The 21,420-nt window shown below is 42.2% G+C and overlaps 2 protein-coding genes across 3 annotated transcripts; one reads left to right on the forward strand and one right to left on the reverse strand.

Moving 5' to 3' along the window:
• The first annotated feature begins 4,942 nt into the window (after positions 1-4,942).
• Positions 4,943-17,475, forward strand: aebp1b (AE binding protein 1b). Its single transcript, XM_040155406.1, has 22 exons — positions 4,943-5,810; positions 6,837-7,010; positions 7,105-7,167; positions 8,395-8,748; positions 9,915-9,989; positions 10,531-10,596; positions 10,889-10,972; positions 12,164-12,235; positions 12,356-12,465; positions 12,793-12,932; positions 13,022-13,106; positions 13,209-13,353; positions 13,457-13,545; positions 13,919-14,042; positions 14,353-14,549; positions 14,672-14,848; positions 15,114-15,277; positions 15,428-15,855; positions 15,976-16,115; positions 16,427-16,526; positions 16,657-16,823; positions 16,906-17,475. The coding sequence occupies exons 1-22, from the start codon at positions 5,561-5,563 to the stop codon at positions 17,308-17,310; spliced, it is 3,609 nt and encodes a 1,202-aa protein (XP_040011340.1). The 5' UTR covers positions 4,943-5,560; the 3' UTR covers positions 17,311-17,475.
• Positions 17,476-17,562: 87 nt separating this feature from the next.
• Positions 17,563-21,397, reverse strand: pold2 (polymerase (DNA directed), delta 2, regulatory subunit). 2 transcript variants are annotated; one of them, XM_040155408.1, is made up of 11 exons: positions 21,233-21,397; positions 20,782-21,009; positions 20,565-20,686; positions 20,333-20,456; positions 20,128-20,242; positions 19,837-20,035; positions 19,519-19,599; positions 18,783-18,940; positions 18,548-18,675; positions 18,351-18,452; positions 17,563-18,174 (listed from the first exon to the last, which is right to left on the reverse strand). In XM_040155408.1, the coding sequence occupies exons 2-11, from the start codon at positions 21,005-21,007 to the stop codon at positions 18,014-18,016; spliced, it is 1,416 nt and encodes a 471-aa protein (XP_040011342.1). In that variant the 5' UTR covers positions 21,008-21,009; positions 21,233-21,397; the 3' UTR covers positions 17,563-18,013. The 2 variants fall into 2 exon arrangements, with proteins under 2 accessions (XP_040011342.1, XP_040011341.1); XM_040155407.1 differs by having other exon boundaries at positions 20,782-21,014.
• Between the last annotated feature and the right edge of the window lie 23 nt (positions 21,398-21,420).

Raw genomic sequence — 21,420 nt, forward strand, 5'->3', positions numbered from 1 at the left:
GGAAAACACACAGAAACGATCCCGTCTTAACAGCTACAGTCACAAGCAAACTGTTTAATATATGATTGTAAAGATATAGGCTTGATTAGCAGTCATAATACTATGTATGCTTTGACCTTGGTATATATTCAGTATCCAAACAAGGCCTGATTTATTCTCTCATATTACCAAAAGTTATATTTTCAGCAGTTGTAATAGATCATATCCTTATGTGTTCATCATCATTTGGAATTTCCTCAGTTGTGAAACCAGAACCAAGAGAGAAAAAAACAAACAAACAAAAAAACGGGTTCCTGCGGGACGTCGGATGCTCTGAGAGGTGTGCTCTGAAGTTCTGCTTCCTACTGCAGCAGCTCGGCAAATACAATCACTTCTCTCAATATCCTGCGCTTTATATGAAGGTGTTTTACTGTTGCCGTCGTCGTCATGTCCCTCAGAGCATTTTATGACTGTACCTTGATTGTAGAAGCCCTATTTTATACTGAGAGTTATTTCAGAATACAGTATGTGCTGTTGTACATTAAATGTATTGTATGGAGAAAGCTAAATAAATGCTGTTTAAAATCTATATATTTCTCTGTGATATCACTGCATCTTCCTTGACCTTCTAATGAATTGAATGAATAATTGTACCATGTGCAGTTTCCCATACTTGTATAGTATTCTATAGAACATAGTAATTGTATACATATAAATATGTTCATAGGATACTGTTTTTCCCAGTTAGTATACAACAGATCTATGTACTTGACGGTTTTATACTAACAAAAAATGGGGTGGCAATAGTCATCAGTCAGTGACTTTGGAATGTCATTGCCAATTAAACTTTACAAAGAGAGAGCAAAAGGTTTTCCCAAAGATTTAATGCTTATTTTTTGTTCTCCATCATCATCATACAGTATTCGAGCTTTCTTACCATCATCCAAATTGTTTTTGTTTTTTTTAAAAGGTCTACAAGTAATGATTATGTTAAGTTCTGAGAGCCCAAGGTGACATCTTCAAATGTCTGGTTTTGTCCAACCAACAGTCCAAAACCCAAAGTTATTCTATTTAAAATAATATCAAACACAGAAAAGCATTTTAATTTTGTAGAGTAATATTCGTTTGATCAACTAATTGATTAACTTTTTTTTTTTTTTACTTTTTAAAGCTGTCAGCAGCTTTTCCCTTTTGTGCAGTGCACTGTTGAGCAATACTGTGCTGTACGTCAACAGCACACTTAAAAAACCCAGGGTTCTATTGACATTTTTGAGTACTCAAAAATGGCTGAGAATTACTATGCCGTGTGGAATTGGGACACCATGGTTTGTAGTGGGCCTTCAGCTTGTCTGTAGCTTTTCTGTAATTCAGCCACTAGAGTGCACACTTTGATAGATCCACAACTCAAATGACCACGGCTGTGAGCAAACATATTACATTCTACAGGTGCCAAGTAATGCGTATGGTGTTTATGTATTGTAGTACTGTAAAATACCCTCATGTACACAAATCTGTCAACTCTTGTCTATCCAGTGGCAGAAGCTAAAGTTTGATTTACATATTACAATCCGCTTTCAACTATTTGCCAATTGCTTTCAGTGCAGTGTCAGCTACCTCCTGTTCAATTTAAATCTAATCCTTATTTACTATTCCCTTGGTTGTATAGTTTTAAGTGAACATCATGAGGTCCTCTTGTCCAGCATTATCAGGGCGGAGCACCAGCACTGACTGGCTGTGTAGACACTGTTCAAACTCTTGGATTCTATTCAGTCTGCGCTTCATCTTTCATCAGGAAAACAAATAACTTAGATGCCATTGAAACACAATTATAATACTGGCCCATTCCGGTAAAATGTTGAAATATTTACAACTGATCAGAGAAAGGAGATTTTGGTCGTGGGTCAATAAAGTTTGGGATGTCTCCAAAGGTCTCCAAAATCTTGGTGCTGCGTGTTTCTACATCTGTGCTTAATCAGACCCGTGGCTCCGATCCCACAGTGCCAGATGACAGGGCTGTGGTGGACCTGCTGAATCACAGCGCACACAGGATGGAAAAATATTTCAGCCAAATTTGTATCACTAATCTGAGTCGAAATCACAGTTCCACAAATTTTTTTTCATATCTGCTTTTCGAACCGTCTGTGCTTGTATTAGTATTATTAATGTGCACGTGGTTTCAGTGGAGAGCAAAGGACAAGACACAACTTTAATTATATAACTGATGAGCTCTCTAAAGGGTTAATAATGTAAAACACGGAAATCAGTCGTGTATCAGATATCCTACAGGAGTGTTAAGGCATCTGGGTGCCCGGTGAGAATGAAGAGAAAGGAGCAGGATGGAGTTTTATAAATCTCTTTCCATTTGTACCTAGTGAGCCTGCTGGATTACAGCATTTTTCTCCCACTCTTACTCTCGCCTTCCCTCCCCCAACTCTCTTCCTCTCTTTCTCTCTGATGTCATTGTTTCCTGCCCAGTAGATACTGACGCTCAGCTCAAGGCTGTGTGCACAGACCCTAAACTTAATGCATGCTGCTCTGCCTAAGCTGACCTATAGGAATGCACGGATACAAATAAAAGTGATGTCTGGCCCATTAAATCCCAAGTCTGTAAAGTGTCGTGGCTTCTGTGGTCTGCATTGCGGGTAAACCGTGTGGCCAGCGTGAACGGTTGTAAGTTACTTTAAGGCCTCTATTGCTCATGGTCACGGTCCATCCTCTCATTTCTCATCAGTGGTGGAAGTGCATTTGGCGCACTTATTCAAGTAATGTACATAAGCGGAGTAAAATATTCTACTTCTTACTTCAGAACATTTATTTGACAGTTGTAGTTACTTTACAGTTTACCTGATGAGTTCATAACACATGGTGTATTGTTAAAGATTATACTACCCAACACTATATAAAACTCATATGTAAAATTAGCTTGATCTTGACCAACTATAACTGTGAAATGCTACTCACACATTAATGCATCAACAACAATAATCCAGTAATATAATATCATAGTAAAACACTTACAGGGGCATTTTACAGGGGGCATAGTACCCGAGTACTTGGGGAGTGGGGTATTTTTACAGTGTGCTATTGCTACTTTTTTGGTTGGAAAAGAGATAAAAGGCTAAGATCATAAGCCATAAAACAAACTGTTGTTCAGACCATTAGCTATGGTGGCCAATGTTAGCTAATGTTAGCTAACAACTGTTGATGCCGTGTAACTGACATTCCTGACTCAGCTCACTAACATTATGAATCCTCTTTATCTGTGCTACTTTTACACTACTTTTTACATTTTACAATGCCATATACTACAATTTGTTCTTGTAGCTGTCACTTTACAGTTGTCTCCATTCCGCAGAGGTTACATGGGCTAGTCTGAAAATGCTGTTAGCCACCATAGGCTACCGGTCAAACCAGATCAAGTAAGGCTGTGGTGGCAAAATTCCTTAGTGTGCTGAACTGAGCTACGGTGCATTTGATTGCTTACAGCTTTTCATTTGTAAAAGGAAGAATGTGTTATTTCTTATTTCAAAAGTTACATAGTCTCACTTTAATGTAGCCAGTGCAGCTAATAATTACCTTATACCTATTGGGTAATTTAAACCATAACAGTGTACCTTATTTTATAAACTAATCACAAGTGTTGTATGTAAAGTAATCTGTGAAGTAACTATAGCTGTCCATTAAAAGTAGCAGCTGATATCCACGGAATAAAAAAATAACATTTGTTTTTGAAATTTGGAGAAACAGAAGTATAATTAGCATAAAATGGAAATACTCAAGTAAAGTACAAGTACCTCAAAATTGTACCTAAGAACAGTTTAGAAGCTCCATCACTAGATAACAGACATATTTTATTGTGGCTTTCTTCTAACCGATGTCTTACAAGTAAATAATGGAAGTGACTGACATATGGTTCGCTGCACATACACATTTCTTTTTTGTATTGTGAAATAGCTCGGGTGAAAAAAAGAAAAAGCAGTTCCAGCTGGCTCCCCTGTGTGTCCGTATCCTTGCCAACTGAAAAAGGCCTCTGCTTGACCTTACTGTAGTCTGACTTATCTGCTGCATTCTTCACAGCCGTAGTCATATCTTTCATAGGTTTGATTGCATGCTGCAATATAGTGTTCTTAAGATCAAATCCTCCACAGTCTGTCTTTTAAATGGAATTCTGTTTTACCATCCTCACAGTCTGTGTATGAATAAATTATTTGACCACGTATGTCTGTTTGCGTACACTTTTTGCCTCCGTGCATGCTTGTCTTTGTTCGGTTTGAAACACATTTAGAGGAAATTGTTCTTATGACGCTCCCTGAGCAGAGTTAATAGGGCTTCATTGGACTGTACAGTGTTTTGGTTACACTGCTTTATTCAAACATCTGGCACTTCTGGGTAATATACCTCCCCTCATGGAAGAGTGCAGGTGACTGGAGTTTTTAGGGAAAACTTTGGTGGCAAAATATACAACATGTGCAGCATTTGAAGGCCCTGACAGGCTCTCCAAACAGTTAACATAGGAAGAGGAGGAGAAGGGGGGGTGGCAAAGAAAACAACCAAATTTAAAAGATTAGAATTCTGTCGTCTGCTCAAACAATTCTCCCTTCCCGTGTGTGTGTGTGTGTGTGTGTGTGTGTGTGTGTGTGTGTGTGTGTGTGTGATGTACTCCGCCATGGACGCCTTGCCTACCTTAACTTTTTCTCCAGAAGGGAGAAAGTGAGCTATGCAACAACTTGAGGAAAGAAAGAAAGAGCAACACCCAGACGAGATGGAAAGGAAAGATTCATTCCCAACCAAAACAAGTCCTTGACTGAAAAAAATTTCTGTTCAAATCCTGTTTGTTTTCATTTTCTTTGAATTGCTGTTTAGTTTTGTTAACACACACAAAAAAATCCCTATCCTCCCCCTTTAGCCCCTCTCTCCTCCTCCTCTTGTGGAATTCTGTGTCCAAGGAGTCACTCCTCTCTCCTGCTATTCTGCTTGCTGGTGAGTCTGTAGGGCCAGAGCTCTCTGCCGAGGAATTCGACAGGAGCTGCGGACGAAAAAAAACTGGCTTCTTTCTCTAACGCAGGAAGTGCAAACCCCCAGTCTGAGGCCTTACCTGCCCTCCCTCACCCCCCCCAACCATCTCCTGTATGAATCCTGCACCTGTTCGGACTCGTCAGCCAGGAGAAGGGGATCCTGTGGCCTTAGACTATTATTTCAGCTGACCCGCTGCAGGGCAAATAGGAACCCAGTCTATTCATTTGACTGGATTGTTGCTTAGCTCTGTATCTCTCTCTCTCTCTGTCTCTCTCTATAACCCCCCTCCCTTCCCTCCCTGCCTATCCCTACCCCCCTCCCACTCCATCTCTGTCTAGCCCCGTCTGAGCCTGGTTGACACTGTGGCTGTGGGGACGTGTGGAGCCGCAGAGATTTCCCTGCTGGAGTAAAAGTGTGGATCACATGGAAAGGACGCGAAGAAGAAAGGCTGAAATATAAATCTTTTGGAGGACAAACAAATTGGATTGAGCTTTAGACGGCTGAGATACAAAAGTAAGTAAAAACTCCAGACTAAAGGGATTTTGCAGTTGGAACAGCAGCAGGTATGAAAAGCCAGACTGTGGTTGGGTCTGTGGCTCTGCTGGCCCTGTGCTGCATGCTGATACCCAGAGGAGGGGAGAGTGCTGGGGGTATAGTTTCTCTCTGGCAGCCTGAAGGAGAAAAGCAGGCAGGGGATCTGCTGCAAGACGAGTCCCTGGATGACCCAGAAAGTGAGCAAGGAATTGCAGAGGACCCACACCCACTGGGAAGCAGCAGCAAGGCCAAGAGAGACACAGAGGAGGCTGCGCAGGCAGGTGAGCGGAGAAAATTCAAATTTTAACTATAAAAACACATTTGTTACACAGAGAAGACAAGGTATGGGCTGAATTATGAAATGACAAAGAGGAGCAAACACACACAAACACACACCCATTTGGTCTCTGACAACTCCAAAAGGCATGAGATGCACAAGTGCTCGCCTGTCCACTACTACTGCTCCACAGCAGGGAATAAGTGGGGCAATAAGGTTTTTTTGGTTCACACCAAACGAGGGAAGACGACACTGAGTCGAGCATCTTGCAGACAGATTTTTATGACACTGACTTTTCCACTGCTTCTGTTGCTGTAACCCTCTGTTGCTGATTAATGCTGACTCTAGTGTACATTCATGCTGGAAGAATTGGGTTTTAAGACTAATACACATTACCAATGAGCCTACTTTCTGGAGCTTTCTAACTGAACTTCACATGTAATACACATCAGTCCAAACTAGCTCTTTAACGAGTCCAACTGATGGGTTTACCCTTTCCTGGTAAGATGTTGCTGAGGTGAGAGTGATATATTTATTGAGTATCTGGACAGATTTTGTGTCATTAAAACCGTATTGTGGTTAATGGAGCACAGCTAATGGAAAGAGAGAGAAGTGTTTTCCATGAAAGCGCGTCTGGATTTAGGACAACCTCAGAGGAAATACTGATGGACCTCAAGCAACCACTGAAATGCATCTGGCTCTCAAATGCATTGCTCATAAAGGATTTGCACAAAATATTAACCAGGATTACATGAGCTTTGAGTTATACTTTGGTCCTCAATATGAATTTGCTTTAATCAATTAATAATTTGTGATCTAATTGTAACCTGCTAAGACATTGTTGGTCTCTATCACTTGATGATGGGGGACTTGTCTGGGATACATTTTTAGAAAGAAGATGATAATTTATGCATGTACAGTTATTCTGATCATGACTGTTACTGTATGTGCTTAATTTGATTCTGACAAAACGTTGACTGAGTGAGTTTTGGAAAATTTCTCTCCTCTCTCGTTTGCCTCGATTTTCCAGGTATTTCTGGTAGGGTGAGGAGAGCACCAGAGGAAGGCAAGAAGAAGAAGAAGGACAAGAAGAAGAACAGAGAGCCAAAGGACCCCAACGCCACCAAAAAGCCCAAAGGTGACAAGAAGGGAAAGAAGAAAGACAGGCAGACAACAACCACAACTCTACCACCGACCACAACAGGTGAGGACAGGACAGAGCAGTGAGCCAAGTATGAACTTAAACGAGGTGGACTTGAATGAATGGTGTTGACCTTGTATCTGTCTGCTGCCTCCAGCGATCCCGACCGAACCAACCACTGAACCGAAGCCATACACAGACTACCCCTATCCGGATGTTGGTGAGTGGCACGCACTTAGGGACTTCATGAAAATGACTGGCTTTTTGTGTGTGTGTGTGTGTGTGTGTGTGATTAGCATTATTAATATTCTATTTGGACCCTACCAATGACAAATAAAACAACACCCTCCCTCTATTCTCTCAAAATATAGTACTGGATTGGTACAACTCTTTTAACCATTAACAGTTAAAAAAGGCAAAGCATGAAGAATTTAAAGGGGAGCTCAACCCATTTTTACAAAACAGAGTTTGTTTAGAGGTCTTGGGGAGTGCTACTATATAAAAAGAAGTCGTATAAAACCTCTTATGCCTCCAGAGGGAGCTGTGTGAAATCTGATAAATTGCCTCGAATGATGTCACCTGAGTCAGCGTCGACTGGGTCTGAAGACTACATGTTTGAAACTGAAAAAATCTGGTGGTGTGGAGTTAGAAAGAAGTGAGTTTACCAGACCTCCGCAGCACGCTCCTCATCTCTGCTGCAGGCTAGAGGCTCGAGGGTACACTAGCCACTACTAGCATGACACATCCACATCTCTTACTGAAGTGAAGTTGAAATGTGGGTAATGTAGGCGCCCAATTTTGACTAAGAAGAAGGATGCGTGGAATAAAAAAGACGGTATCTCTGGTTCCGTTGCACTGATTTTATTTGGTTTCTTTTTTTTTAAACAGTCAACTGTGTATCCAACATTGTTGCGCCTGTTCCTGAATGGTGGAATACTTGTTTGAGATGCTGTAATTAAATTAAACCTCAATATATTTATGGAATAATAATAATTTTCACAATAGCCAACAATGCGTCAATTAAAAAGGGAATTAGCAATCTCCAAATTTATCACAAACATAACAAAAGGCTGAATATGAATCATGATACAGGCCACTTTGATATGACACATTTAACTTTTTTTTAAAAACTAGTTATAATACAGAAGAACGCAAGGGAAGAAACCACATTCATTATGAAGACACAAATAAAAAATAAATAACCTTCCCCTTTAGCTGACCTTCTATTCCTCTAATTTTGTGTACAGTCCCTTAGGAATTTTAGGAATTGTACGGGAGGTCACTCCGGTTGTTTGTAGTTTTGCATGTTTCCGTCGCATCCCACTTGAAAAGTTAAAGCAGTGTAAAATAAAAGTAAATAGACATATAAGCTTGAGAACCATATCAAATGTCTTTGTAGACATCTGAGCCCGCCATCAGCCAGTCTTTCCGTCTGTTTCTCTTTCAGACGATTACTGGAAACCGGACGATGACTACTGGGAGGCTGATCCCACACCATCCAGGCCTCAGCCCGACACTCCGATCACAGATCTTCCATATGACTACTGGACGCCGGAGGAGGGAGACCCAGATGCTCCCGTAACAGACGCCTACGAAGACTACTGGAAACCAGAGGAGAAAGAGCAGTCCACCCCAGCGCCTTACGACTACGACTATTACTGGAAACCCGACGAGAAAGAACCATACACCCCCGTGACTGATAACTATGATAGCTACTGGAAAGAGGTGGAACCAACGCCCCCTGTCTCTGAGGTTGACGGGAAGGCTGGGACAGATGACAGTGATTACTGGGACGCCAAATGTATGTCTGAGTTTTTGTTTCTCCCTGCTTTGTTTTTATTGAGGATGCTTGCTAGGTGACAGTTCATGAAACACGAGTAAAATGAGATGGAACAATAATGATCTCTGGGGGGGAAATCACTGGGGGTCATTGGAACAGCACAGAAAAAAGATTTGAATACAGACAATTACGGTTTGGCCAAAGTTATGTTTTTGAAGCTTGATTTTGATATTTTGTACATAATGGGGTTTTTTTTATGCAGAAGAATGCCAGCAGATTAAAAATGGAGAAGCTGAGAAAAATAAAAAAAATAAGGCACACAGAATCCCCTCAACTTTAGGGCAAGTTTCCCATAGCATTTATTTCTCACTAGCAGATTCAGGTTTGACTACTGGTTGCACCACAGTACCCCATCACGACTGCTTTTATTGTGCTGCTGACAAGACACATCCAAACATGGATCAGTAGGCTCTGGTTTTTTAATTTTGATCAGAGAGATGGCTTCCTGGATAATTTTAACCTAAAGACAGTGAATGCTGGGTAGTGGGTATGTAATAAGCTAACAATGTTTCTAGAAAACTTGATTCGATGAGTTAAGTGAACAATCAGATGGACATTTAGTCAACACGCACATTCTATAGGTTCGAAAATGGCTCCACAACTAAGGAACCCAAGACCACATAATTTTTGTGACGTTGTGAAGAACAATCTGCAATGAGCACAGCTAAAGATAAAAAACTATTGACTCACTGTTGCTGAGGCAAGAGACTGGCTTGGTTTATTGCCACAACTGAAAATTTTACTTTAAATAGTTATTTCCGTTTTTTTCTACATCTGAACAATTTGTATCCTTCACTTCTTGCTGAAAACTTTTTTTATGACCGTTGCTATCTCCTCCAGCCTCTATCACCTTAAGTCCAGCAGTGACTGAACTAATTTTTCCACAGGATCAGATCCTGGAAACAGTGTGTCGTGTGGTTGTGACACTCGTCTGGACCGGACTGGACCTGTTCTCATTACTCTGTGTTTCCAGCATACTGCCCTGTACCGCTGCTATTCCAGCATTTCCACTGATTCACTCACACTGGCCCGTCATAGTGCCTTTTCTATTACATTCTGTTTCTCAGTCTGCTTCTGACACAAATAATCCCTGTGTTTGACCTTCTCTTTTCTTTCCACTCCTGCAGTTGAGGTGCCAGATAACCTTCCATTCCCTGATGGTAAAGAGGTCAGCCCTGAAATCATAGTAGAAACTCTACCAGGTAACTGCTGTCCCAAAACATATTAGAAATTAAATCAACATCCACCTGTCAATATGACAGATTTCTAATTAGCCAGTTAATTTGTTCAAAATCTCTTATCTTCCTTATGTGCCTTTAGGCTGGTAGCAGATGAGAAATCAGGAGTAATTCAGCACATGGGAATAACATTAGTGTGAGTCTGTGAACTAACCTGCCTTACTCTTCTAACAAGAGTGGGTGGGTTTGCTTTGTTCCACATAGTCAACAAAACTTTCCACAGTTTTGTTGTGCAGTAAGAAAAAGCCCTGTCATCAGATCACAACTGTGTTATGATTCTTGTAAATGTAAATTAAAGATTTAACAACTTGATTACATGGTAGGCGTTGCAGTGGCATCCAAACAGACAACACTTGTTGTGGTTGAATAAATAAGGGCTGTACTAACCTGTAAAACTTTGCATATTAAATCATGTAATCTCATAAAATCTCACTTGTCATGTAGTAGTGCCTCTGAGTGACTGAATGAATTGTCTGACTTCGTGTTTGTTTGTTTTTTTACACAGAAGAACCCACAACCACTTCTCCCTATGAAGGGACGTGGTATGAGGATTACGATGAATATGGAATGAGTATGCATGCATGCACGCGCACACACACACACACACACAAAAACATATCCATACCCAATTTTGTTAAGCTGCAGTGAGACTTATGCCAACAAAGCAAAAAGCAAAGAAACAACAACGGCCAGGTTAACAACCTTACAGATTTATAAATGATCCTTTGTGACCTTTTTACTGTTTATGGTTCCTAACGGCTTACAAAAACCCAGAAATACGTGCATATACACTGCTGTGTATGGGGCTGATGTATTTATAGCTATTTCTATAAAATTATACAGGGTTTTCTTGTTTCCCACAGGGAGAAAAGAAGACGAGACAGACGACAAATGGATGGAGAAAGAGAGAGAGAGAGCACAAAAGGAGAGAGAGAGGGAAGAGAGAGGTAAGAAAACCCAAATGTGGATCTTTTTTTTCCTTACATAACAGCACTCTGCACACTCATGTCAGTCTACATGCGGAACTGTAGCTGCCAAAGCAAAGAACATGTCCTGTGGCCTAAGAGCCAAAGTAGTAATAGATAACAGCTCAAAGGTGCTCACATTTCAGTTGATAAGGGAATGCAGATGTGATTTCCCACCACACTAATGTCAGCAGGCCTTTGGTACTGGCTTTAACTCATATGGCAGGAAAAAAAGTTCAAGTTTCTTCCAAAAAAAAAAAAAAAAGGGAGATTAAGCCTGTAAAAAGTTGAGAAATCTCTTGTGAGCCAGACTGCAAACAATGAGGGTGAGAGGGGGAAGTGAGCTGAGAATGATCCGCATGCGGTGGATTAGGGTGAGTGATAAAGGAAAGAGACAAAAGGCGAGAATTAGCAGGCAGAGGACCTTGTAATGTAGGATTCTAAAGTATTCATACCACAGTCTGCTCTTTTTTTGCCACGTCTGCTGTGTGCAGTAAGGTTAGCTAGTCAAGCCTTGAGCCTATGATATACAGTATAACACTGTCAGGATTGGTGTCAATAGGGCACTTCCTTTGTGTGTGGATCACTGCAATCAGGGTTTAAATTGAAAAGCATTTTTAGCTAACTTTGAGCATAAGTTTAGAAGTTTCTGAGGCTCGAAATCTCATCTGTAACACTGAGGCACAAAAGCAGATGTGTGTATGCACGTACATGTATCAGTGTGTGTCAGTGCGTGCATGTGTGTACGGTAGGTGAGTGAACTTACAAAAAGTTTTACATTCCTACTGTCAGAAAGACTTATAGCAGCTATAACAGCAGTAATAAACTAGAGTGTGTAAATTAGTCACACAGTTCAGTGTGTCAGAATATGAACAATAGTAATAAATGGGATTCATCTTCAATAGTAAACCCTCTGGGTCAGGATGATCCGAGTTTGAAAAGAGCACACTTGGACTGGGAGGGAAGTCACAACATCTGTTTTTTTGTTTTGTTTTGGTTTTTTTTAACGTACTCTGGCTCTCCGGGTCCTCTTGGGGATTCTTGGCACATAACATTTGCAAAATAATGATGAGTTCCTAGATCATTTCTGGGCAGAGAGAGAGAAAGAAAAAATATTCAGCCAAGATGGTTCAATTTATTTTGCATTAAGACTGTTTTTCTGACCTCTGCCAGAGAGAGTGCAGAAGCTGAAAGAGGCAGAGGAGCGGGCCAAGAACAGACCACGTGTCTACAAAGAGCCAAAGAGTAAGTCAGCGTCTGTTTAAATCTGGAGAACACTGCATAACCTTTGCTGATATAATATCATTGTATCAGCACATATCATATCATTTGATTTTCTCTGTTGTGTGTCTGTGTACGTGGCAGAGTGCCCTCCCCTGGGGATGGAGTCCCATAAGATCGAGCCAGACCAGCTAACAGCCTCCTCTATGTCGCAGTATAGTTTTTCACCTCACAGGGCACGCCTCAACATGCAGGTACACGATCAGAGCAGAACACATAGTGCCAGGCCTTGAAATAAACACCAGCCACATGTTGGACAATAATTACTGCTATTGCGGAGTCGGTCACTTCCAGTAGCTGCTTTGGCAGCTTATGTTCAGCAATATTGTCTAAGAATCTTTTTAGCAGCTAAGTAAGTAAATCAGCTTAAAAATCTATAAATCTATAAATCCAAGCCATCCTAGCATCTATAAGGTATGTGCAGTATATGAATTTGCACAAAAGTTGATTTGCAGTTTGTGCTCAAAATGTCACTCGGTCAAAGGATCCAGCAGCATGTGTTCTGGCCCTGTGGTTCCTAGGGCTCTGATGATGAGGAAAACATGAGAGGTGGGGCGTGGTGTGCAAACTCGGAGGACAGAATCCACTGGTTTGAGGTAGATGCTCGCAGGGAGACAGAGTTCACTGGAGTCATTACTCAGGGACGAGACTCCGTGAATGAGTAAGACAAATACACACACAAAACACATAAATACACTTAATCTCCCATCCCTAAAATCAACCCGTTGCCCGCACGTTGTCTTGTTGCAGGAGTGACTACGTGACATCCTACTTCCTAGCTTTCAGCAATGACACCAGTGAATGGACCACCATCCATGATGGGTATGCTGACTGGGTGAGTTCACCTAAAACCATCTCACTTCCTTGGGCACCATATGTGATGTCTCTTTTCTCCTTCCCTGACTCACTTTCCTCCAATGTGTCCCCTCTTGTCCAGTTGTTCTTTGGAAACAGTGATAAGGACATTCCAGTGATGAACCAGTTGGCAGAGCCCGTATTGGCCCGCTACATCCGGATCATCCCTCAGAGCTGGAATGGCTCTCTGTGCATGAGGCTGGAGGTCCTAGGCTGCCCGAAGCCAGGTGAGCTTCTCAAACACACACGCACACACATACTATACATACACACACACACACTAAAACACACAAAATTAATAATGTGTTTTTGTTCCCCTCTGCCTCACAGATCCAGTGGATGTCCAGTACAGGCAAAATGAAGTGACTCCAGTGGATTACCTGCAGTTCAAACATCACAGCTACTCAGAGATGGTTGCAGTGAGTATCCCTGCACACAAGCCCCTGAACGCCTGCTGGCTAATTGCATTCCACAGGAAACCCTCAGTTATTTCGCAAAGACTAAAACAAAATGATTTCCCAGAAACAATTAATCATTGAGCCAGGAGGTCTGCTTTTATCCACTTTAATGGAAACTGATATCAAAACCCCTGCAGAGGGCTCATTCCTTCAGTTACATAGTTCAGCCCAGTTACATACTTCAGCCACCAGAGGGCAACAAATGGTCTTTCCACACTGAGGCCATGTTCATCATTAACCATCAGCTGTTTCATAAATAATGTATGAATATGTCTACATATAATGATAAACAATACTTTGCACAATGAATGTTTCCATCATCTCACACGTTCAGCTTATGAAGTCAGTGAATGAGGAGTGTCCCAACATCACCAGCATCTACAGCCTGGGCCGCAGCTCCAAAGGACTGGATATCATGGCCATGATCATCTCTGGCAACCCCACAGAGCACGAAATAGGTGGGAAGGTGTTTATATGCCTATGAAATAGGCAGAAAGAACTGTTTTGGATAGAATTGCTTATACTGCAATGCACTACCATTGCTAAAATAAAATCATATAAGCATGTTTTCATTCCAGACGCAAAAGCAGCTGTTTTCTCTCACTTTCTGATACTGAAATGCTGATTGGTGGAAATTAAAACCGGATGATGGTTGGGTCTCGCTGGCACCACTCATGATTCCAGTAAATCCTAATAAACACCGGGTGGAAATCAGTAGATTATGTTTAACAGAAAAACAACTACAGTCTAGTCCGCCTGTCTCCGTAGGTGAGCCGGAATTTCGCTTCACGGCAGGTCTCCATGGAAACGAGGCAGTAGGTCGGGAGATGCTTCTGCTCCTTATGCAGTACCTGTGCAAAGAGTACAAAGACAGAAACCCCAGAGCCCAGCGGCTGGTTGAGGGAACACGCATCCACCTGGTGCCCTCGCTCAACCCTGATGGACAGGAGGAAGCTTTTGAAGCGGTCAAAATTCACATTTTTTTCTAATGAGATGGCAAAAAAAAAAAAAGCAGGGAAGAAACAGGAAATGCCAGTGAATCAAAGTGAACTGAATGTGACCTTTATCCAATTCCTCTTTTCGACAGGGATCAGAACTGAGCAGTTGGACCACTGGACACTTCACTGATGAAGGCTTTGACATCTTTCAGAACTTCCCTGACCTGAACAATATCCTGTGGGAAGCTGAAGATAAGGGCATGGTGCCCAAACTCACCCCCAACCATCACGTACCCATACCGGAAAACTTAGAGACCAACAGCTCTGTAAGGAGGAGGGTGTATTTACAATTTGCTAATCAGAAATGCAGAGGACTAAGACCTACAGTGAAGGGTTGATGGGGGGGCAACTGGTCACCATTTAACAGAAGTCTATTATATTTCACTATGAAATGGTTGAAAAACTTTCTTTTTATTATTTCTTGTAAAATAGGTTATGGTCGACTCCATGGCAAAAATGAGGGGATACTGTGCCTACATGGGGTTTCTCTCCACTATTTGTGTGACCCTGATATTCCTGTTTTTGTTCCAGATTGCTGTGGAAACCAGGGCCATAATCTCCTGGATGAAAAGCCATCCATTTGTGTTGGGTGCGAACTTCCAGGCCGGGGAGAAAATTGTGGCCTATCCTTTTGACAGCTTGCGTCTAAACAAGCCTTCGCAGAGCCAGAAACCTCACAGCCGCAAGAAGAGACAGTATGACTTACTCTCTCCATCTCCCTCTGTATTCTGTTTTTGTTCCCCTGCTTTACACACACATTTATTTCCTAAATTCTCATTTTCACTTATTTCTGTTGCTGCAGTTACAGTCAAGTTAAATAGATCAACTAAATTAATTTCTTACAGGTATGAGGAAGAAGGTTATGATGTGACAGAGTGGGGAAGGGGCTACCACGAGGAGCCAGAGGAAGACTGGAGAAGTAGGGGATACACAGAGCCAGAGGAGGAGTGGAGGGGTCACGGCTACGACCACGGCTACGACCACGGCTACAACCATGGCTACGACCACAGTTACAACCATGGCTACAACCAAGGTTACGACCACAGAGAGGAAGAGGAGGATGACAGAGGAAGAAGCGCCGGCTACCAGTACTCTGAGCCTGAGGATGAGCCTCGGGTGATTGCAGACGAGTCCCTCTTTAGGTGGCTGGCTGTCTCCTACGCCTCCACACACCTGACCATGACGCAAAACTACCACGGCTCCTGCCACGGAGACGCTGCTGCAGGGGGGCTTGGCATTGTCAACAGGGCCAAATGGAAGCCAATCACAGGCAGTAAGTAGAGGCATGTTGGTTCATTTGAACTATTTGCATATGTTTATAACACACCCTGGTGGACAATATGTGCATTTCAAGCTGAGGTTAATGTTTGTGTGTGTGTGTACTTCCCTCCAGGTATGAATGACTTCAGCTACCTTCACACCAACTGTTTTGAGTTGTCCATATTCCTGGGCTGTGATAAGTTCCCTCATCAGAGTGAGTTGGCGTATGAGTGGGAGAAGAACAGAGAAGCAATGCTCATCTTCATGGAGCAGGTCAGTAACACACACACAGTGTGTGTTGCTAGTATTTTTTTTCTTTACCGTTACTCAGTTAAGTGTACAAAAGTATCTCTTTTGAACTCTGCTTTGAGTAACACTTGGTCAAACGCAACACATCCTATATTAATTGTAATTATATTTGGCCAATGTCAACAGCCCAATAAGACGTGTCTAGTTCAATTTACCAACCAAGCCCTTTCATATATAGTAGCATGGCTTTATCGATGGCAATGTCAGTCTGTCGTATCAGTCAGTCCACTGTGTTGGCGATCCCCCTCAGCAATTTGCCCTCTATATCTATCTAGGTGCATCGTGGCATCAGGGGCATTGTGAAGGATCAGCAGGGGAACCCCATTGCAAATGCCACCGTGTCTGTAGAGGGGATAAACCATGACGTCACTACAGGTCTGGTGAAACACTTTCTCTCTATTCCCTTCCTGAGTCTCCTCATATGTTTTAAGTCAGGTGTTTTAAAACATAATATAGGTCCCTCTGTGCTTAAAACAAAAATGTTGTCCCCTTTTTTCCACTGTAGCTTCAACAGGAGACTACTGGAGGCTGCTAAACCCAGGGGAGTACCGTGTGACTGCTCGAGCTGAGGGCTTCTCCCCTGTGACCAAACTTTGTGTTGTGGGTTACCAGTCAGGAGCAACCGCCTGCAGCTTCAACCTTGCAAAGTCCAACTGGGACCGCATTAAACAAGTAAGACATTGCCATCCTGAACTAACGACCCCTCAATACATGTCAATCTATTACTTAAAGCAATTTCTTAATTTCTCTGCAGATCATGGCCCTCCATGGCAATAAGCCAATTCGACTCAGCTATAGCAACTCCAGAACACAGTATCCTGCAGTTGTTAATGGCAACAGGCATGTGGTTGATAGCAACGATAGGTATTCACCGAATTCACGACTCAGTGCTGAACGGCAAAGGAGGCTCAGGATAGCTCGTATCCGTCGCCTTCGGCAACAGAGATTACTGAGGCTAAGATCAACGACGGCGTTACCCCCGACAACAACAACAACAACAACAACAACTGCAACCACAACCACAATTCCCACAACACCAGAGACCACCACATCCTGGTACGACTCGTGGCACATAGAGGAGGGACAGTCCTCGACGCCTGGCGGGTTCACAGACTCCATCCTGGATTATAACTATGAGTATAAGATCGATGACTATTAAACCAAACACACAGCCTGTTTCTGTAAACAACCGTCCTCTCCTACTTGTAGTTCTCCCTGCCTCGTTGTACCTCAAGCAGGTTGATAAAGAATCAAAAGAGGAATGGGAATGTACAGAATATTAACAATATGAATTGTATAAAGATAGTGTAAAGATAGTGTATCTATTACTTAACACTTGAAACAATGCCGCTTCACAGAAACTGACCCTGTTAATTAATGGCATCATTTCAGTTTGACAGTTCACATTAAAAAAGTTTAAAGCATTTATTAACAGTTGGCAACAGAGTCAGAGGAGGGAAAGAGTCTTCTGTCATGTGTCCTCAGACATAGCTGAGGTAGAAGAGTTATTTTTCAAATAAAGGCTTGTTAATACAAAATGCTTGTGTTCTCTTTTTTCAGCACATTTGTGAACACTGATTTCTGGTTTAGCAGTAGAATGCTGGAATATAAGTGCTGTTTCTCTCTTACAGTCTTATAGAAAAAAATCATCTTAAAAGGAAAAATTAGAAGCAACTTCATAAGGCTATTTTAGCAGCAATTCATTGATCTTTATGATACTGGAGACCAATAGTGTAGCAAGGGCTGTAATTGTTTGCCCTATGTATATTTGATTAGTCTCTACTAAAGAAAATTGACTCTGAATATACATGAGCTGTGTCCGAGAAGTCTAAGCAAGTTGTACTGTGTGTCGATATGGACCCTCAGTGGCTGATGTTCATCTCACTTTCATCGTCGTCGTCAGTGGTGAAGGCAGAGAAGCAGACTGGCTCACATTCAAGCGTGCGTAAATTGACCAGGCATGCTGTCTGGGTGCTGCTAAACTCTGGGATGGTAACCAGAAGGACTTCCTGGCCATCAGCACCTGGCATGAACAGAAGACATATACTGACAATAGTGTAAGGGAGGTTCAAATGGAATATGGCTGAAATAATGTGATTATTTTGTTCATTTGATGTGTTTAAAAAAATAATAAAATAACAGTGATCATCCAACAAGTTTTTTTATTTTAATGTATACATAAACACATCACACACTGACCTTTGATAAGTTTGGACCCAAAGGTTGGGGCGTTGCCACTGAAGTAAACATGGGGACACTCTTCCAAGATGAAAGGGTCTTTTTGGTAAAATGGGTAACAACCTGACACAAAATGTACAGAAAAAGAGTGTGAATAATTTGAACCCCTATAAGCCACAGGGTTCATATTTTATGCTGCATCAACTTGTCTGACTAACCGAGAGTATCTGGTGCTGTAGGGGCCAGGTGTCTGAGTCGTAGCGTTTCCTCCAGTATTTCCAGGTGACTATCCATGCTGCTGTACCTTTGAATGTCACAGACATTCTGGCCCGATGTACCCAGGAACCTTAGTGGAAACAAACAAAACAGGGTCCTAAACATGTTGTCACACTCACTTCCGATTAAATGTTAAATGCAAGATGGCACAGGGTGCGTGTGTGTGATAGGGCGCACCTCACACCATCAATGTTAGCCTGGTATGGATTTGATGCCAGCTGTAATGTGGGGTACACCGAGGACAGGGGGAACATGCAGCGGTGGAGAGGCTGCTGTGGGAGAGTGTAGTTGGTTGGGTCATACTGGCCTGGCATTACATCCACTGGAACAGAGGCCTATAACAGAACAAGGTAGTGGCAAATAACATTAGAAACAATAATGTTACATTAATGGTACTCTGAACTTACTCACATTAAATCATATTTTCTGGCATACCCCAAAAACTGAAAGTAAACTTTTCACCTTTTCTACAGATTCAAATTACCTCTTCCTTAAACTTATATTCAACTTTCTTTACACTTCTCTCTTGAGTCACTAATCTCTTTATCAACATATCTCTGACTATTTTTTATTAATTCTTTCATCTGTAAAATATCACGAAACAGTCAATTGTCCATCTTAATGTAAACTCATGTTATGTCATTCCAGACTTGGGCAGCAGACAAATCTTGAAAATAAAATGAAAATGTATTTTCAGTAGGCAGTTTATTAGGTCCAACTAGCTAAAACTAATGGAACATAATTCCACAGTCCTGCAATAAATTCAACCTTCATGAAGGTTATAATTTTCAGTTTGTGTTGAAGTTTTAGAGAGGTGTTGATTCAACTTCATGGCCACTGGAGACTGCAGTTAGCGGTGCTAAACTGAGTGTAAGTGCATACATACAGCCTAACAGAGCAGATGTAGACTCACCACTAGTTGAAGCAGCAACTCATCCAGCAGACGAATGGCCTCCACACTGCCAGCCTGAGTCTTCTTGGTGAGGTATTTAGCCTGAAAACAGATAAGGGTAAAATAGTACATATGAGAGAGAGAGAGAGAGAGAGAGAGAGATAAAACATTATATAATATAATAATATAATAATAATATAATATAATATAGTGTATTATACACACACACACACACCCACACACACAAAATCCAACCTGTATCTGTTCTCTTCTTTACTGAAACAGTAACACTATAGACTTAATCAAATGTGTGTAAAAGGTTAAATAAGTTCCAGTCACCTTCGTTGATGCGTCCTTGTCCTGGGTGCTTTGGCTCAGGAGGTTTCCAGCCAGTAGGACCCTGGAAATTGTCGCTGCTCCACTCTGCTCCCCCTGCTCCCCGAGCTGCCCGGTTACCATGTCAACCAGCAACTGCAGCCCCAGCATGCTATCGGCATGAATACTACCGAAACCTAGTCCCGAGGCCAGGAGCACAAACCTGAATAGACAGACAAGGCCATTAGAATCTAATATCACAGAAGGCTAGAATTTAAGTTCTTAAAGTGTGTGTGTGTGTGTGTGTGTGTTCACCTGTCTGAGTTGAGTGCAGCTCTTGCAGTCTGCAAAGGGAGATCAGCTGTGCAGAAGTCCTCAACTGTGAACTTCCCATTGTTCCTCTCAGCTCCATATACTGCAACAATACTACCTGAGAGGAAAAAAAAAGTGCCATGACATACAAGAAACATGTTCACAGCCAATCTGATCATCGGGAGACATCCTGAAAAGAAATCCTGACCTGTGACACACTTGTCTCTGTCAATTTTGCCCTCTAGTTTGATCCTCTGGAGCTCGTCTTCCAGAATCAGTTCATCCGTTTCACTGATGTATTTGGCTCGTGCAGGCTGGGGCAACAGGTTGTGCTGAAAGGGAAAGGAAATGCAGAGATGGTACACAATACTTCCCAGAGAGCTGATTCATTTCACCTATGATGTAGAGGGTCAGCTGGTGAATTTAGCATGTCTACCAACCTCCTCACTGATCTCTTTCAGAATGGACGGCTGCAAATCCATACGCTTAAACAAGGTGCCCACAATGCAACACTGCTCCCCTGTCTGAAGATCGCACAGCTTCCTGATAAGCACCTCCGATCCTGGCAGAGAAGGAAAAAGACAAACAAATGAAAAAATACATGAACATATAACTGAAATGCTTCCCAGATGTAGGTAAAAAATGTCCTGAGCTTACCCCACTTCTGCTGGGCTGTCGTTGACAGCAGGGGCCTCATCTGCATGAGCCGTGCTGCGTAAATATGAGCATACTGGCGATTGAAGCTTCTCTCCCCAACTCTGAAGCGCTCGGAGCAGGGACTGTAGGCCAGTGTCATCCTCTCAAACACCGGCCCCTGGTCCTCGGAGGTAGGGCGGCAGAGCAGAGAGGAGCCCTCCTTCTGGGCGCTCAGGTCGGAGAACATGGCTGTCCTGAAGCAGAGACAGAGGACAAGTTAGTAGAACTGTATCTTCTATGTAACATGCACAGTTCGTGGCTGCCGTCCACGTTCACACGATGGTTTTAAAAGGCTAGCAAGTCCAGGTTTTAGCCTGGCGTTAAGGGAAGCTGTAGTGCTGCCTATGCTCCTCCAAAACCTGTCGACTATTTTTTGATAATATCGCTAATTAAACAGATTTAACGACCTTACCTTTGCAGAGGGAAAGTCGTGCTTCAACTGTTGCCCGTCTTAAATAAGGTATGAAGTTATATTTATCTTTCACGCCTTGTCAGCGAGCGAAAGAAACCATTCCCGCGAAAAAATCCCGACAACATCGCCGTTTTTTTCAAGGCGTACGCGTATTCTCGCGAGAAAAAAATAGGCTATTATCGTACGTA

This window comes from Xiphias gladius, chromosome 19 (genome assembly GCF_016859285.1).
Source record: "Xiphias gladius isolate SHS-SW01 ecotype Sanya breed wild chromosome 19, ASM1685928v1, whole genome shotgun sequence".
In the NCBI taxonomy this organism is placed as follows: domain Eukaryota; kingdom Metazoa; phylum Chordata; class Actinopteri; order Istiophoriformes; family Xiphiidae; genus Xiphias; species Xiphias gladius.